Raw genomic sequence first — 20,381 nt, 5'->3', positions numbered from 1 at the left:
TTTTTGCACTTATAAACAATATCAAATATTTCTTTTTCATCAGTTTCTCTGATGTACATTGACTGAGTAATTTTGTTGATAATATCACTATTTACACCATCTGTACTGCTTGGAGGGATAATGGAATTTGCTAAGTTTCTTCCTACATTAACAAAATATTCATTAAAACTATCTGCTATCTGTTTATTTTCATCAATCAAGTTATTGTCCAAATAAAAATACTGTGGGTAATTTCGTTTATTTTTTTCTTTTTTAATGATTTCATTCAGAATTTTCCATGTGTTTTTGGTATTGGACCTGTTTTTTTCAAGTAGCTTACCATAATGTGTTTTTTTGCTATTTCTCATTATACTAGTCAGTTTATTTTTATATGTTTTGTACCTGTTTTCAGTTTCCTTTGTTCTATGTTTTATGAATTCCTTATACAATAATTGTTTCTTTTTACAAGCATTTTGTATCCCTTTTGTTATCCATGGCTTATCCACATATTTGTTTTCTTCAGTTTTAATCATAAGCGGACAGTGTTTATCGTACAGGTTAGATATAATTGAGTTGAATGTCTTATAAGATTTATCTACGTCTTCAACATAAATTTCACTCCAGTCCTGATTAAATAAATCCTTCCTAAGATGGTCAATAGCACTCTCCGTTATTCGTCTAACCAATCTCTTGGGCTTTTTTCCTTCATTCTTTTTAACATTGGATTCAAAGGCTACAAACACAGGAAAGTGATCACTAACATCATTTATAAGTAAACCTCCAATTATATTTCCCTCAGTAACATTCGAAAATATATTGTCAATGAGCGTAGCTGTGTTTACAGTTATCCTGCTAGGGTGTGTGATTGAAGGATACAATCCCATACAGAACATTGAGTTTATGAAATCTGTTATCTGAATTTGTCCATGAGGATTCAAGATCTCCACAGACAAACAGCAGTTTCTTTTTATTTATTGAGCTGTAGATTTCAGATAATTTATCATTAAATATATTGATATTAGAGCCAGGAGCTCTATATACACAACTAATAATTATATTTTTTGATTTCTCTGATTTGATTTCAACTGTAATACATTCCATGATGTTTTCTATTGTAAAAGACATATTTTTAACAATTTCACAGTGATAAGATGACTTAATATATAGTGCAACACCCCCACCCCTTTTGTTCAACCTATTCCTCGTAAACAAATCATATCCTTCAATTTGCACCATGGGAGTATGATCGTCATTTAACCAAGTCTCAGAGACAGCTATGACGGAGAAATTCTTGTTATATTGTATCAGACAATCCTGAATTTTAGCGATATTCATACAGAGACTCCTACTATTGAAATGTATTATTGAAAAAGTCTGATCAATGATGACATTATTTCTAAATTGTTCTTCTGTAAAATAGTTACATTGTTGTGTTATGGTGTGAAGAAAATGGTTATCAGGGTCAATATCATGTTCAATATCGTGAAATCTGTGGTCTGTGAAGTCAAAAGTTTGTAGACAGAGTTCGTTCGCGGAAGTGAAAGGCTGAACGGAGTTTGTTCTCGTCACAGTTTCAGTACTTGTCGATCCATTATCATACAAGTCCATGAAGATGAAGATGAGGATCAGTACTTACTTGTAATGATGAATCGTGTTGGTAAGATACATCTCTGTCACTCACTTCTATGTCTTAAACTTGTCCAGATCCGCGAGCTCTCTTACCCAGATGGCTTTGGCCTCCTCCGGTGATCCCTTTAACCTGATCCACACTTTGCAGTTTCTCGTCCAGGTTGCCTGTATTTTGTTCTGTTTCCTGAGAGCCCTGGCTTGCCAGGCGATGTCCGCGTTCCTCTTTGTTAAATGTTCGTTGATGTAAACATCCGATCCTCTTAGTTTTTTCCCTTGTCGTAGCAGGTCGGTCTTAACTTTCCTATTTACAAATCTGATAACAATCGCTGGTTTTGCTTTGTTATCCTTCCTCGGAAGTGCATGACAGGCGGAGATGGTAGTACTGTCAATGTCTATGTCTTTCGAGGCAAAAAACTGTAGTACCTGCTGCTCCAGTGAGTGTGTCTCTCCCGGTGAGTCATCCTCACCGCCGCGGTCAGGCCCGGTTGTTGCCCTCGCGTATGAGCGGTGTCTGGTGTTTAATCCGGTCACAATCACATCATCCATTCTCGTATACTGTTCCAGATCATCCACTCTTTTCTCCAAGAAACTGATTTTCTTGTCTTTTTCCAGAACAATTTTCTTTAATTGACATACTTCCTCCATCAATCCAACCAGCTTTTTCTGTTGCTGTGCCACTTTACTCATCTCCTCGGAAAGGTAGTTTAGAGACTGTTTAATCTCCTCCATTTCTTCATTTTTCTTCGGTGGCATTTTGATTCACAAGAAAAAGCCTGCTTAAATTAGTTTTTTGTCAGCGTTTGTGGAGAAGCACGAGGCCAGCGTGTCCAGTGCTGTGATGTCTTCTTGGGATTTTCTGATGATGAGGTTTGACTCTCTGTAGGCAGCAATCTTTTCTGTGTGTGTTCATTCAGCTTTTGCGAGTGTCACATCTTGTAGTTCCCTAGTAGTTGCAGTTCCATAAACCAAGGACAGGTTTCGTTAGATTAGGTGACACGGCTACCCGTTTTTGATAACAAGATTTTTTTGTGAAAACAGAAGTCTCTCGCAGAAAAAATATAAACCATAGATCCAGTGGACAAATGCATAAATGGCTAGATGTGGGCCTCTATGCCTACGCAGCCAAACTGCTTAGAGGAACACACCTACAGTGATGATCAAAAGCATCTCTTGACCACCTCTGGAGGTGGTTTGCACTTGCGTTAGTCTAGCAGGAAACCAAAACAGAGAAATCCAACCGACCAGTGGAGAACAGGTATGAAAACATGGCTTCCCACTGTTTCAACCTGCAATCTGCCTTATTTCTTACCATCCACAGCTGTTAAAGTTGCTCTAGTCAGTTGCTACTACCCTTCAAATCTGTACCTACAGCAGCTTTAGTGGATGCACAATGAGTGGACATCCTGCAAGTAGGCTTGGATCAATATTAGAATTACTTCAGGTTAAGACCTTTACATAAACATGTAGTACTATATAATACATATCCAATTAATTAAACTGTATAATGTCCATCCTATCAGAGGTGCAAAACACAGACTCAACCAGATCTGATATCTAAGGCCAGTATTACCACCATATATCAGTATAAACTTAGATGTAATCCTTTTTTGCCTTAGACTCCCACAGTGGATAAGAATATGTAAGGGATAGCTGTGTGGATAGCATGTCCTATGCTGAGTTGAACAAACTCTCGCTGGTACTCTGCAGAAAGTCTTTGTGCCAGAAAGACTTTGTGCCAGTAAGATCACCACAGTCCAGGCTCTGGTGATCTTACCTCATTATGCATTCTATTCCCACTGCCCTTCATTCACTCCCCTTTCACTGCTCCTCCCACCTCCCATTCAGATCCACTTAGCCAAAAAAACACCATGTCAACCAGGGAGGTCTGCAAATCAGTCTTTAATAGCTTTAATACCAACTGGTTAACCTTCAGATGTCAAAGTTCTCCAAATGACCTTTCACGTACTTTCTCTTCTCATTATGTCTTTTGAAGAGCTTCTGAAAATATACATTCATAAACTTGCAAAATTGTTTTTCAATTTATTGCTCAATTATTAATAACAGTATTATCAACATAAACTTACTATAGATATATATTATATATATATATATATATATTTTTTTTTTTTTTTATTGGGCCTAAAATCAAATCCTCCTTTGTTCCTTTATTATGAAAGTCAAGGGTCTAGGGGTCAGCTTTAGAGAAGACTGAAAAACCTCTGGCTGTCACTTTGAGTCTGTTAAAAGAATGAATGGGCACTGAATAAATGCCATATCATTGGCAAATAAATTGCAGTATCTTACCTTTCCATTTTGGCTGGGTTGCAATAAGTTTGCCTATTTAGATTCTCTCTTTCATAAACAAATTGAAGGGACTTTGTAACAAAGAACTTTCAGGCACTGGAAATACTTGGGAATGCTTTGTTATTCCTGATCAGTGTGCACTGACATTTTGGCCATTAGTTTGAAAAAAGAAAAAAAAAAAAACACTGAATTGGGGTTGGGGTTGGACAGATATACTGATTTGCCCGTATATCAGCCCAATAGTGTCCCTTCATTTAAAATAGGATATATCAGCTGAGAAGAGCTGCTACCACACCCAAACCAATTTTATTAGTATGACTTTTGATGTAGTGTAGGCCTTTCCACCCTGACAAGAAAAAAAAAAAAAACTCTTGAAAAAAAAATTAAATCCTTGATATAGGGAATGACGTGTATATATATATATATATATATTTGAGTTTAACAAATTGCAGTCTATCTGCTGCGCTGATTTAAGGGGGAGGGAAACGTATCAATAGAACCAACAGCTTCAGTGACGACACATGCCCAAAAACAAAATCCTGATTTTGACCCATAGTATACTACAGGAGGAGGGCTTTCACCAGAATGCAGAAATACACACGAGTCTTCACCAGGAGGGACTTGCAGTGTTAATCCCTGATCTTTGCCTAATAAACACTACAGGCCAGAGTATTGTACTTACTGTGACACTATGTAAATTGACACAGTTTTAAGCATCCTTTTTAATGCACGTGCAGTTTCTAAACACTTTTTCCATTCTGATATATATATTGGTTTAATTATTTCTTGGAATCATTTGTAAACCCTGCCTCTCTGATTCAGTCTTTTGGGAAGCTAATGCTAACTGTTACTGGCACATTAAATAGCTGCTCCACCAAGACAGGATTACAAGAGATTACAGACTCTCCATGAGAGTTGGTGAGGATGGACTGATGAGTGAGGAAAAAGAAAAGCTTGTATCCGCCCAGTGTCAGACTCAAATTTTATTGCTGCCTGGAAGTTTTTAAAAAATTCTAGTCCCGATCGCAGCAACCGGGGTTCAAATCTGACCTCAGGTCCTTTGCTGCACGTCATTCCCTCTCTCTCAGAATGTTGTTTCGGAAGTGATACTTTATGTCCATAAGAGCCTTTAACCTCTGATGATAGACTGTGCAATAGAACCTAATGATATCCGAATATTTGTTTGAAGCACAGGATTGAATAATTGACCATGGGAAAATGTCCATAGAAGATATGGGAGGAAGGGATGGAGGAGGAAAACAGTATGCAAAAAGGATGATGGGAATAATGGAGGGAGGCTGACTGACAGAGAGATTGATAACCTCTGGTCCCATTGCGCCGCTATGAGGAGGAAAGAGATTGATAGTTTGGGGTGATGATGAGTTTGAACCCGTTTGGTCTGACTTCAGTGAGTTCAGGAACTTGGCAAAGGGCTAAAGATGGTGAGAGCTGAAGAGTGAGGCAAGAGGGATCTAGAGAGGCAAAGCTGGGAGGGACACAGAGAGGACAGTGTTGGACTGAAAATAGAAACCCATTAGAGCATTATTACTTAAAACCACTTCAACCCTGCCAGTGCCTTCAGCTGCACCGCCAAGTGTTGTTCAAGGCCACAGAACTTTATTTGAAATTCTAGTGGATATCCCGACATTTCCAAAGATCCAAAACATGTTCTGCTGAACTACAGGGAAATGTGTATGAAATGATTTTGTGTGACGGAGCTTCAATGAAGCTGCAACCAGCAGAGACACAATATGGATGTGACACTGTCCTACAATATGGGGAAAAAAAATCTAACTGAAATAACTTCAGGCTAAATTTTTGGCTGAATAATGGTTTAGGTAGTTAACTTGTTCCTCCCTGGGAGCAACAATTTGTTCTATTACTTGTACCTTGTTTTCCCACTGTGCTTGCTAATGCTTTTACATTCCAATTCTTCTCTTTTGTCAAATTGAGTATCAGTCAGTTTCCTCTCCTGTGTAACATCAGCAAACCAAACAGCAATTACATCAAGAGTTTCTGTCATCAAAGCAGTGGGGATCCTTCCACCCAGAAATACTCCAGCTGCTAATATTACTTCATTATCAGTGTACATACACACCCATGCACATTCCACTATCACTGAAGAACAGTGAACCAAGTTAAAATTGTAGGATTTTCTTATTCAGTATTATTCTTGAATACTATCTTCATCATCCAGCAGCATTTGGGAGGTGATAAAAGTCAACAGCTGGGATAAAATGGAGTTTTAATCTATTCCAGCAGGGCTGGGTGGGCTACAGTTCCCCTTGCAGGGTAACCATATTGTCTGGGCCTTCGTTGCACTGACCAGCTGTCCAGCAAAGTGACAACATCCTGCTTGGTGGAACTGAAAGCGTTACAAGTCTTATTAGTGCTGCAACAATATTTAAATGAATGTTTTAAAGGAGCTGTAAAGGAGCTAAGGAGCTCCTCTACAAACTTCCACTTTGCAGACTTCAGTAGAGCTGATGTGAGAAAATCCATGGCCTCGCCTGCTCGCTTAGAAAGTTACGCTGCTTCCCACTCGACTGTGAAGTCTGGAAAAAAGCTACTTCCATGTCAGGAAAAGCAACTCAACAGCTATTTGACTTCCATGTTGGAATCTCGAGCAAGATGGATGTTCTCTGCCCCCGGTGAGAAACGTCCCAGCAGTATGGCGGCATACACAGTGAACGGTAAACAGTAAACAATACCTCTCCATCTACTTTTCATGATAAAATTTTTTCTGTAGTTGTGACAGCTGGCAGCATTGTAGCCAAAGTGGACTGCTGCACTCTTGCATGAGAAGTAAAGAGGAATCAACCAATAGGCAAGCTTTATTGTTGTAGTTTCATGATTTTTTTTTTTTTTAATCCAATGAGGACAATGTAAACCATTTGAATGGAAAATCACATTGATTTACGGTCCCTTTAAACACATATATAGGCTCATTTATACTCCTGACTAAATATACCAGTATGTACATTTCAAATGATGTAACTGCCCACGTACTTCCATGCTTTGTTTACATCGGCATGGATGTTAAGCAGTAAATCCACTAGGGGGCAGCTCAAAGCTTCTGACTACGACAAACATGCCCTGCGTTCCAATACTCATACTACCATACTATTTAGTAGGGGAAAAAAAGAATTAGCATGCATATGTCATACTAAACTACATAATTTGTAAGGGCAGCTGCAGTACATACTAAAAGTAAAAAGTATAAGTATGCGATTTGGAACGCAGGGATGGTGATTGTGGATGAGATCGTAATAATGATACAAAAAGGCGCTGTAGACGGCAGTGGTCTGTGAGGTCATTAAACACATCGCAACAAGGGGACGGAAAATTATTTTCTTTAAGAATACAAATTTTCAAAATGTCTTCTTCATGTCTCGCTCATCAACTAGTCTCACTTGAACTACCTGGTGCCTCCATGATTTCCGGAAGCTCAGTTCCGTTTGGTTTGTATCTCTAAGTTTTCTGCAAACGTGCACAAATGCGGACGAAATGAACTTATTGTAGAAATGATCAATACAACAGTGGCTGTCAATGGAAGATGTTAATCTGAAGAAGACATTTGAACTGTTTGAGCCCGTCCCCTCTCTCACTGACCACCCACGGCTACTCTCACTGCTATCTTTCCTGCACTTCCTCTTCTTCAGTTCATTGCACTGAAACAATCAATCTGGCCAATAAATCAAGATAAAACATGAATATTTGAAATCCCTCCCCATCCCTTTATCAGTGTGTGTGTGTGTGTGTGTGTGTGTGTGTGTGTGTGTGTACAGTATGTGTGTATATGCGTGGGGTGAGGGCTTTGACACTTTCTCTCACCCTGTGTGTGAAAGTAAGTGTCTGTCTCACTCTGTCTTTCTCAATCAAAATTATCAGCCCTCCTCTTGCTTTTCCTCATTTTGCTTCACACACATGCACAAAGCACACACCCCGTTATTGTTTCACAATACATAACTGAGTAGGTGCTGAGAGACGCTGCGGTTGTTTTTGGCTCGATGAGCACTTGGCCAGATTTGAGAGAGAGAGAGAGAGAGAGAAACAAAGAATGTCAGAAGGCATCTGACAGTTTAGCAGTGAAGACCAGATTAGATGTGGAAAGATGAGGGAGCAGAGAGAAAGAGAGACAGGTGTCCAAGCATGGGCCGGAGTGTGTGTGAGTGTGTGTGTGTGTGTGTGTGTGTTTGTGTGTGTGTGTGCCTGTCAGGGGTTAGCGAGAGCAGATGTGAGTAATCTGGCGCACCTGGTTTCTATCAAAAAGGAGAGGTGAACAGCAATGACACAGCAGGGGGCGGGATACTGTTTTAAAGTCCGGCTTATTGTTTATTTAACCGTAGGTCATAGCGAGCAGAAAAAAAACACCAATTTTAGATGAAGAAAAAAGAAAGAGAGCAAGACAGAGTAGACTACTAGCTCACCAGACTGCCTGATTGCATTTTCCCCCAGTTTACATGTCTATTGTCTGCTCTTTTATTTTATGAGATACAAACTAGTTGTTTGTTTGTTTGTTTGTTTTTTATATAAAGCCTGATACTGATGTTGGATGAGTGAATCTCTTTTAATTTAATAGTAATATAAAGTACATAACCATGAGTAGTGTAGCACTGATTCATTCTGTAATAAATGTATGATTAATCAAACTGCATAATATCTGTCATATCAGAAGTGCTCCACACTGACAGGACCACATCCGATTTTATAATAATATACTATTTTCAACAAACTGATATATCGATCAAACCCTAATATAAACTAATTACAGAGGCACACTGGAAAGAAGCTGTTTGTGGTTTCACCCACTGTGACAAAAGTACACAGCATGGAATTCAGAATGAGCAGAAAGCTATATCCTGTGCTGTCATATTTAAGATCTGTCTTAATTTTTTTTTTTTTTTTTTTTTTTTTACGTCTCATTGTTACTAATCATGCCTGGCTTTTCATCGATGATGCATCGAGAGGAGTCCGACCTGAGATTTTGTGAAACGAGCATCATGTCATGCGCTTCAAAGCGAGAGAAATGGGATTCTCCACGAGGAAAGGCCTACATGAAGTGCGTACAGCTAGAAACAGGCGGTGGTCTGACATGAAAACAGAGCGCAGAAAAGAAAGACTGTGTGGAGGTGGGAGAGGGCAGGTGGGCAGGGACGTATGTCTTGAATCTACTAGAGTTAGTTTTTAGCCAACATGTCTCCTCTTTAGCTGTGATGAAAACCTTCATCTAAAACCTTTGACACCTGAATAAACTACTTTGGGTAGTGTATGTAAGAAACTTGCAGCACGACAAAACAACTTCATGTTACTTCCACAAATAATTGCATTTACTGGGGAAAAAAGGGCACCAGGAAAAGCTGTTTAAATATATATATATATATATATATATATATATACAGTACAATAATCTGATTTTATTTGCATTTGTGGTAATAGTATTATTTTGGGAGCTGCTTTACTGTGGAAGTGAATGGAGAGGCACTAACACAGTATTGTGGATGTCCAGGGGAGCAAAGAGCAAATGAGAATTGCAATTTTAATGCCTTTATTACACAGCTATCTTTGTCTTTAACATTGAACCTGCTTTTGTGCTAGCCATGCTATAACACTGCAAACACTCAAAATCTTACCAAGATTATTTGTCTTATTTCAAGTCAAAAATGTCTTATTCCTAGTCAAAATATCTCATTACACTTAAAATAAGACATGATCACCTCAGAAGTAACTTGTTTTTAGACAATTGTCTCTTGTTTCAAGTGAAAATTTGCTTGTTTCATTGGCAAAATTTGTTTCTTGTTTCTAGCTAATTTTCACTTATTTCAAGTGAATTTTCACTTTTTCCACTGGCAAATTTTGCCAATGAAACAAGCAAATTGTCTTGTCTAAAAATAATTTACTTCTGAGGTGATCATGTCTTATTTTAAGTGTAATGAGATATTTTGACTAGAAATAAGACATTTTTGACTTGAAATAAGACAAATAATCTTGGTAAGATTTTGCGTTTTTGCAGTGAAGGAATTAAACAGAACCCCGTGGACTCATTTTCTAGCCTCCCTTCTTTGATTCTGTAGAATCAATGACTAACTGAAAAGTGGAATGACTCCCGAATAACAAAGTTGTTATTGTGACCTGATAGATATGTATCTCGTCACACTCACAGCAGAGAGACTGAACTGGCCAGTCAACAGCGTATCACAAATTCCACAGAAATGATGGTTAATTACACACCGCATTTTTCTACAGACTCCAGGGGGTTACGAAATTTGGGCAAGAGACACAGACAGAGACAGAGGAGGACAAGGAGAGAGAGAGAGAGAGATATGTGTGTTTGTGGGGGGTAAAGACTAAGAAAAAGAGTGAGAGTGTGGTGGCTGGGTCAGAGCGAAAGAAAAAGAACAAATGAAAGAAAGGATGGAGGAAAGTCAGAAGAGCAACAGTAGGAGGAGAGAGAAAAGAGTGAGAGAGGAGTGGTGGATGTTGTTCTATTTATAGTGGACTTCATTATGATGAAGTAAGAGTGATGTGGAAACATAAGCCCACAGAGAGGGAGAGAGACATAGACGTAGACTGGGGGAGACGAAAAGAGAGCGAGATGTTGGCACTGTTTCCAATATTTCACCACATTCATCTGTCTGATTCAAAGTTCAGGATCATCTTACATCAAGGTTGTAACTCTCTGGCCAAGCTGCACTACACTGCCAGAAACTATCATCACTTTTGCCATCGAGTTTCAAAGATAACAGTAATATTTGACTTGGACAGTGTTTTTTCTCCGGTTTGGCCAGAACTTCTACGAGGGCTTCCTGGAGGGGGAAAAAAAACATTCATCCCCTCAAATGTAATTTGCATAATGTTATTCCTGTGATCTTGGATGGTAAATCTAGAACTGTGACATGAACAAGTGTCTTAAAGTCCAGGAACAAGACAGAGAAGATTATTTTAAGGATGACCTCAAGAAATATATGTTGAAGCCATTCCTTCCATGGTGAAGCGATCAAATGCTAATATCCACCGATCCTCATGTTAGCACAGCTGGTAGTAAAAGAAACAACGGTGAAATGTAGCTACACAGACAGGTTATATTACTGTGAGCCGAATGCCGAACACTTTAAAGAGATCTGCGCAACTGACGGAGGGAACAAAAACAGGCCACGCGCTAGTGCCTGTGTTGCATGCACGCCAGAAAACCTGCGAGATTATTCAATTTGGCAAGAGGAGCAGTCTGGGAAATGATGACAACACAGGCCAAGAGCAGGCAAACAGCGTCAGGAAAGAGGAGCAGCGGTGGCAAGTAGAGACAGGACACTTTCTAATCACCGTAAATCATTGAACCAACACCTCTGTGACACAGTCTCCACTAAAGCTGTACATTGTTGAACTGTAGGACGCTGCTCTTTATTACACAAATGCCCTTTGCCTTCCCAGGAGAAAGGGAACTTGCATCCTAGTGGTAGAGTGTCTGCCCTGAGACTGGGAGGTTGGGGGTTCAATCCATGGGCGCAGATGGCACTGGGGACGGGGGGGACGTGTCCCCTCCAGATTTATAGTGACCCGATCCGTCCCCCTCCCCAAATTGATCAGTATACAATACACCGATTCAAGAAGGTGGAAGGCTGGAGCCCGGAGCAGATCCTTGCCGAGTTGGCAAAGCAAGATGTTCAATTTTCCACATAATCCTCGGTTAATAACACTGCACAGCTGATCCATTAACATCCCGGTGTGTTCTGCTTTACCGTGCCTTAGGTACATGCCTACGACTCCGCTGCGCGTCGTGCCTTAGAACGCCCCTCAGCTGTTTTAAAATCACTGTAACCCACGGCTTCTCGGGGCTTATTGCTTAATTAATTTTATCATTATGAATCGGTTAAGTGTGGACCTCTGTTATCATACACATTGTTATCAGGCGCGGGGGTGGGGGGTCTTTCCTCAAAAGCCCCGGATCTTTTTTGATCTTTATTTTTTCTTTTTATCATTATTTTATTATGCTATACAAACAATGTGCATCTTGTGGAGAAGAAGCGGTGTGTCAATTTTCAAACCGATCGGACTTTGCGTTTTTTCGTAACATATCAACATGAATGGAGCATGAGCCCAAATTATGCTAATGTAAACAAGCCCTGATAGCTAAGCGGTTAGAGTATCTGCCTGCCATGCATAATACCGCGGGTTCGATTCCCGACCCGTCAAAGAGAATATTCGTACCTTATTACATAGTTCTGTTTTTGACTATGACAATAACGTGATTCTTATTATTCTGCCTGTCATTGGCTAGAAGAAACACACAGTAGCATTTAAGGTTTCTGTAATGTTCATTTCTTTGCTGTTTTTGTGAATTTGTATTGTAAGCCAGGTGCAAACGGCAGCCTGTTGCCTGGTTTCAGGAAGTAGCTTTGCGGCTGCTGAGCTGTGGTTGTGACAGTTTGCTGCCGGTGGGTTTGGAGTTATTAACAGTTTCTGTGTTGATATATCGCGTTATACTCACCGTGACGAGCCCTAAGTTTTAGGAGCCGCTTACCGATGTGTGCCTGAATATATGTGTGTGTAGTATATATATATATAAATATATATATATATATATATATATATATATATATATATATATATATTACACACACACACACACACACACACACACACACACACACACACACAAGTATTTACAGCTTGGTCCCCCCCAGTTCTAAAGTCCTATCTGCGCCCCTGGTTCAATCCCCAGCCGGGTCATACCAAAGACTCTAAAAATGCTGCCCATTGCCTCCCTGCTTGGCACTCGGTATTTGGGGTTGGAATTGGGGGGTTAGATCACGAAATAATTCCCGAGCATGGCACCGCTGCTGCCCACCGCTCCCTCAGGGGATGGGTCAAACGTGGAGAACAAATTTTGCATCCTTATGCAATATGAAAACAGTTTAATTCAAGTATAAGTAAAGTATATTTCAAGTACATTGAGTATACGAATGGTTTACTTTAAGTAAAAGAATAGTACAACTCAAGTACAGGAAATAGTATAATTTAAGTATACTTATATATAAGTAAAGTAACCTTGAAGTTTACCCGAGTATACTCAAAAATGGGCCAAATCAGGGTACTTTTAGTATAAGTATACTTTGTAAGTATACTAACTAGTACATATGTAAGTACACTACTAGTACATACATACAAGTATACTTGGTAAGGAAAGTATACAAGGAAGGAAGGAAAGTATACTCAAACTCCACTTAAGTATACTTGGAAAGGTAAACTAGAAGTTTACTTCTTTTTGGTAAGGGATGTGGCTAATCACTGACGCACACAGAGCTGATCTGTAACTCATGGATCAAATATTGGACTGACGCTATCAATCCACTTACTGATATGCAATGGACATGCGCACACAATGCCACCTGTAGTATTTCTGTAGCTATTTATTCTGTAATTAATATACCACTAGAGGTTTTCTTCTTCAGCAGTGTCTTCACGGATACTGATTTGTGGTATAGCGCCACAGTGGAGTGTGCCGGTATTGCAGTCAAATTAGGAAATTCTGTTGTAGTGGTCATTAATATGAGAGAAATCTACTTACTAGTTGTTGATAATGCATTCCTATGCATTTGATTTGTACAAGTTTCAAAGACTAAAGCAGTTGCCGTAGCAATTTGTTCCCCTGCACCTGCTTGAATGAGACACCTAGTTTGCCTACAAATCAAATACTTTACTTTGGAATACATTTACATGTAACAGGAAGTTTTATACGGTTTTCCACAGTATCATGCAACCTTACACATAAAAAAAGGCAACTACAAAAACAACGATAATGGTAATCAAGAAAAAAGAGCTCTGGTGTCAGACAGGTACCCAATATTAGCCAATACGCAAAGACAATGTATTGGAACTGGATTGGAATGGGGAAGAAAGTAGTAGTAACAATAACCAATATGTGGTCATTATACAGAACCAAGAGTATCCAGGGATACAAACTGTTCCCTCATAATACACCCCAAAATGACAGTGGCCCAGTGAACTCTTTGGTACCCTGTATGATTTACGAGATTTACTGCACTGTAAAATGTAGGGGAACTGTCGTAAACACACTTAACATTCAAAATCACTATGATCCTGTGAAGCTGTTCCATTGCTTTTGTCCATTACTTGATTTTTAGATACTGTCCGGTCATTTCTATGTGACACTGTAAGATTGATGTGGCTGATGTTAGCGATGAGAGTAGAGGAAATAAAAGAGGAGCTAAGGGGGTCAAAATGTGAATTCTACTGCCACACAACTGGGGCGACACAAATCGAGGTAACAGACCTGAGTCAAAAACGACATTTGGAAATGATTCTCAGTGTTTGTTTAGCCTTCCAGAGCTCCAGATCATTGGAGTTTATCTCATCAGAGTGATTCAGATACTGTCAGGTAAGTTGCCAATCACAACAAAACAGACTAATGTAACTTTCAGACACTTTTTTGTGAGTGAACTTTTTGGCACTCATTGTATTGCCCTATGTGGAAAGCCCCATCCATCTGGTGCTCTATGAGGATAAAAAAAAACAATATTATTTCCTGTTAATACACTTATGTCGAAATACTGTTTGGCGCAGATCTGGTAGGTGAATAGGACGTACCCTCTGAACACCCCAAGGCAACCAAGCCAAGGCAGGCGCTGGAGTGGAACAGGCAGGTCAAAAATAAAGCAGAAGTTTGAAAGCCAAAGAAAACATGGAGGAAAGGTACAAAATGAAGAGGAACCTCTTGGAAAGTCATGAAGACAAATGGCACAGAACAGGATTCTTTGCGGGAGCATGACAGGGGATTTTCACTCCACAAGTGGCCAAAAGTAGTAAGTCAAATGAGTCATGTAAAATCTAGGCTGAACCATTTACAGCTTCATAGTTTATTCAGTTATTCATGTGTTGAATTGTTGCATACTGTCAGTCTTTGTCAGAACTCAACAGATAAGGGTTTCTCAAGGGTGAAACTAATAGTAATATTTATGGATTAATGTTGCGAAAAGCTGATATTTAGTGCCGGTATTCCCTATCTTCACGTCTGGGGATTTATTAACATTTTTAGTTTCTTTATCAGGATAGAAAAGCCTACAAAGTCTTTAGCCAATGCAACCAAGGATACTCTGATCAAAGAATCTCATTAGAATCAACTCGAGTTAAGTGCTTCTCGAAGACAATTAGGTTAATATTGATAAAAAAATATATATATGCAATCACTCAATCCTCATAATGACCATAATGTCAGAGGTGGACAATAATTTAAATCCAATAAATCAAAAATGAACATTGGTGCCTCAACAGGGGCATCATAGGTTCCAGATTTGATCGTAAACCTTAAGTTTAGACATAGCCAGTTATAAAATAGACGTCCAAAGAGCAGCATACAGTTAATCTATGTATGTCTATAAAGCTACTGGCAAACGATACCAGGTGGTTTCATTGTCCCATTTGTTCATTTCCATGTTTTCTTCTAAAATAAATAAAGACTTGGGAAGGATAATGGGATATATCTCCATACCATATTTCCTCTACAGTTAGGTGGTCATTTATACACAGAAATGGATCAAAGACATAGGGGATTTACAGAGGTTTTTAAAACCTTGTATCTCCAGATTTGCTGCCATTCATTTGTGTTAATTTACTACCAATTAATCCCATTCAGACCCTATTTTGTGACTTAAAAAGTGCTGGATTAACAGTGTGACAATTAAGCTTTTTGTTTCTGTTTTTGTTTGTTTGTTTTTTGCCTTTCTTAATCACCTAAAAACGGACTTTTGGAGGGCAGCCATATGAGGTTTTCATCTGACAGCATGAGGATGTGGTATCAGGTTTCATCGAAATTCCTCAGATTAAACTGCCAGGGCATAAAGACGGGCCTCTGGCGAGACAGGAACTGAAAGAAAAACTCATCATCCCAATTAAGAGTCTGGTGTGATCAAATGGCTGCATGTTACTTCTTAGCACTTATCCCCCTTTATCTAGCCATGCCTCTGGGGAACACACACACACACACACACACACACACACACACACACACACACACACACACACACACACACACTTGACCCTTTGACACCTGTCTCCATTGGCTCCTTTCTCCGGCTAATTTGAAAACACTCTTTTCTAATCCCCTCTCTTGGAAAACTTTCCCTGCTCTCTCTCTCTCTCTCTCTCATTCACTTTCTCTCTCTCTCTTTCTCTCTCATTCACTTTCGCTCTCTCTCTCTGTCAACTCAGTTCAGATCTGCTCAATCTTTGACACAAAAGCAATATAGTATAAATTCAAATAATAAAGACACTGACAGATGGACAGTAATAATCGAACAAAAGCCAAAAGCATTTTCTGCAATAATACACTGAACACTCATTCAACTGTTTCAGGTGACATTAAAGGGACAGTTCAACCATTTTGAAAAATGTGCTATTTCATTCTCCCCCCAGCTGTTCTGTAGGACAGTAGTGGTGCTCTCTTCCTCTCATTGTTACTGAGTGCTGGATACTGGCTGGATGCTCCAAATGCTAACTGTTAGCCTCCTGCCACTGAGGTGGACTTCCCCCCAGCTAACACTCCTTAAAATAACCAACTATTTACAACCGGTTGTAAACAGTAATTTGAAAAATACTGGGCACTTGATAGTCATATGTGTATTTTAGTTTTGTTAAAGCAGCACTTGTAAAGCCATGTCAAACCTTCTTTGACTGGATTAGGGCAGTTATTTTTCAGAATGTTAGCTGGGGGGAAGTCCACCTGAATGGCAGGAGGCTAACAGTTAGCATTTGGAGCATCCAGCCAGTATCCAGCACTCAGTAACAATGAGAGGAAGAGAGCACCACTGCTGTCCTACAGAACAACTGGGGGGGGAGTGAAATAACATCACATTTTTCAAAACAGAATCCATCCCTTTGATGTCCTCCCTATAAACAGAAATGAATAAAAATGGCCAGTGTACTCTATACATAATGGATAATACAAATACATAAACACAAATGCATTAAAACATAATTTCATGGAGAGACATGGGATGCTCTCTCTCTCTCTCTCTCTCTCTCTCTCTCTCTCTCTCTCTTTCTCTCTCTCTCCTTTCCTTTCCTTGACCTCTTCAGATCAAGAGGCTCAACAGAAAAAGCTCTGGCTAAAACTTTAATGATATCCTGTGCACCGGCGCAGACGATTACAACCAGTTAGGAAAATAAACTCAAAGAAGACTGGCTTTGGCTCCACATCCCCGGCTTTGACTTGTTCCTAACACACTTTTCATGTTGGCTCTCACACAGCCAGACACAACAGCACTGAATTACTGAAGTGAATTAAGTTAAATAGTGACGCTGACAGTGAGAGCACCCAGGGTGGCATTTTCTGGGCATATGGGTGCATTTCCCAGGTATTACGTGCGTTGTCTGGATGATGAGTACATTTTCAGGTTCAGAACCGACAACGTCATGGGAGCAAATCTTTGGTGATATGGAAACACATTCTGAAACACCTTCACATTTTACACTTTAAAGAAGCCACGGGTTCGAGCGCTGCTTGTTCTCCAGCTTTGTGGGACAGTTATTCACACTTACTGAGGCATTATGATGATGATGATGTTTGCATCGTAACTCTTCATTTTAGTGTTATTCCCACTCACTGTGGAGAGTGCAGGGAAGCCTGAAGTGTTCCGCTGATGACACTGTGGAGTGTGTGAGGTGTTAATGTGAAGAAGGCCTGTGTTTAGTCTAAAAACAGGGGTTCCCTTGGAGTTTTGTCATGTCAAGGATCACAGTCCCTCCACACACACACACACACACACACACACACACACACACACAGTAACGCATGTGCATACACATCGCCGCTACAACCAATTTGATCAAATGCTGAAAAATACTGTCAGGAGCGCCATCTTGAGAATATTTTAGATGAACAGAACAGGACATAAGCCAGGATCTGTTTTATTTATTTAAGGCGCTGAACAAAATCCACTTCATTTCCTTTTGTTTATTTATTTGTAATTTATATTTTTTTTGTTTTGTTTTATTTCTTTTGGGTTAAATTTTGTGGCAATTTTCTTTGTAATTTAATTTTAAATATAATAAATAATTAGTATAGTTTTCTTGTAATCGTTTACTTTTACCATTTTTTTTCTAGTATTTTTATTTTTTCCGATTTTTACTCATGTCTTTTTTGCTACTTCTCTCATTGCCTCTTCCCCAGTGTTTCTGGGAGAAATCAAGTGAATTTGCTCAGCTGTGAAAGGGTTCATACAGGATCCCATTACTGGCCCCTGGATCAGACCCCCACTGGCCCGGCTCAATGCTGTCCCCTGATCCAATCAGGTGACAGTGAGCCACATGTAGGATGCGGTGCCCATGCACTGAAACAGAGACAGGTTCATTTCCATTAAGTTAGTGGTTGTGAAATCTCTTTTTTTTTTCTCACACTTACCGGCTCGTCCATTTGCTCCTGCTCGTAATAATCATAATAGTCGCTGTGGGTGAAGTCGTTGGCGAGGTTGGTGTAGAGAAAATAGGCAAGTACAACAGATATTCCCAATAGGTGCATGTTTGTAAAGTGTTTCAAGTGTAAGTCTTATAATCCGCGGGAAGTTGAAAATAATAATCATAAAATAATAAAATGTACAAAAAAATCCCTGTGTCTTTGCTCCCCTTTCTTTCCACAACTAATAAAAAAGTCTTTCCTTTGGCCAGACTCCCGAAGTGTGTGTCTGTGTGTGGGTCTCTCTCTCTCTCTCTCTCTCTCTCTCTCTCTCTCTCTCTCCGTCTTCTTCTTGTCTTTGTCTCTCTCTCACGGTCCTGTTCCTCCACTGCGGGCTTGCAGCATGTGTGTATCGTGCTGCTGCTGGACGCCCGCTCATATGGAGCTTGATAAAGCCGCTCAGGAGGGAGACTTGGTGCTCGGAGCCTCCGGCTGCGTCAAGCCGGCACGTTCCGCCGCTGAGGGACCGGAACCAAAGGCGCGCGGCCTTCAAAATTAAAGCGTGTGTCTTTTTCAGCCGTAACAACATTACTGTTTGTAAGCGATATTGGATTTGTTTTTGTCTTGAAATAATTTTGTTTTGCAAAAACAGCAGCAACAACAACAATAAAAAATATTTATTTATTTATTTATTTATTTATTTATTTATTTATTCATTATTTGTTTGTTTGTTTCTTTGGAGTCAGACCATGAAATCCATAGCCTATCCCACTTTACAAGACATATATAAACAATAACACATATTTAATACCACTAGCACTACTACTACTACTACTACTATTACAACTAACAACAACAACAACAACAACAACAACAACAATAATAATAATTGTGCCCTGATACTACTATTAATAACAATAATGATAAAAAGAATAATAATACAAGGTGAATGGGTTAATCAGTTGGTGAACAGTGGTAACTCAAACAGACACAGGGTCTGTCCCTGGCACAGCACCCCTCATCTTTTTTTTTTTTTTTTTTTTTTTTTTTTTAAGTCTGTTGTAGCCCACAGACAGCAAGTTAACCAGTGGCCCCCTTCCCACTTTTCCATAACCAATGCTATGCTCAGGCTATAACTTAGCATTTAAACTCTAGGTATTGAGCTGAAAATGCAGAGTATCTGCCAGTAATGCTAAGACCTGTGTTTCCCTCAGCTGTACACCTTACACATGGCTGACACTCGGTTAGGCAAAATTCATGATTCCAGTTTTGATCTTGTAAGACTGGACAGCGCAAATAAAAAATAGTCGGAGGATTTTTATTTCCTAACAGAAGAGCAAATGTCATGTCTTATTTTGAAATGTATGACCGGATGTTGTGTTCATAAATTCTGGTGAATTTGACACTGCTGTTGGGTTTATGCACAGATCTCCCCTGCTTAATGTGAGATTCAAGTTGAAGAAACAAGAGCAGCAGCCAGCTTAGCATCCACAGAAAGAGAGAGAGAGAGAGAGAGAGAGAGAGAGAGAGAGAGAGAGAAAAAGAGAGAGAGAGAGAGAGAGAGAGTATTATAGTGATACCACAGGAGTTAAGAAAATATATATATATCAGCACAAGGTGACTTTTGCAACAAATGTCACTGCATTATGAGCTCCTAAAATAATAAAAGCATGAGTCCAGAGGACCTAAATTGACTATAAACACAAGAATAAATTAAAAATTAAAAATACACATTATAAATACTGGAAGACAGATCTGTAAGGTAAACAGTTCAATGTCATCCATATTGCACATTATTAATGTACATGTGTAAGAATATATCATAGGAGATTAAAAAAAGACACACAATAAGCGCCGCCTAGGAGAATATCAGTCATTTTTCACTCCGGCCAATATGCAGGGCAGCTCCCAGGGGTGTGTGACCGTCAGGAACTTTTGCTCCTCTTTCGGCAATGACTGAAATGCAGCTGTTTTTCCCCAGTTGTCAAAAAAAAAAAAAAAAAAAAAAAAAAAAAAAAAATCATTGTTGCCAAGACAGTAGAGCTGATTGGAATGTGCCATT

General features: G+C 39.4%; 1 protein-coding gene across 1 annotated transcript in view; it reads right to left on the bottom strand.

Annotated features, from left to right (window-relative positions):
- Nucleotides 1-18,575, bottom strand: part of vegfc (vascular endothelial growth factor c) — an 85,594-nt gene extending 67,019 nt beyond the window's left edge. Inside the window, exon 1 of the mRNA XM_030057983.1 lies at nucleotides 18,329-18,575. Coding sequence (XP_029913843.1) covers nucleotides 18,329-18,445 — 117 coding nt within the window. The 5' untranslated portion in view covers nucleotides 18,446-18,575. The remainder of the gene's footprint in view (nucleotides 1-18,328) is intronic.
- Nucleotides 18,576-20,381: the final 1,806 nt, after the last annotated feature.

The sequence above is a fragment of the Myripristis murdjan genome, chromosome 1 (genome assembly GCF_902150065.1).
Source record: "Myripristis murdjan chromosome 1, fMyrMur1.1, whole genome shotgun sequence".
NCBI lineage: Eukaryota > Metazoa > Chordata > Actinopteri > Holocentriformes > Holocentridae > Myripristis > Myripristis murdjan.
Note: the sequence above shows the minus strand (reverse complement) of the source record. Positions and strands in the feature narration are given on the sequence as shown.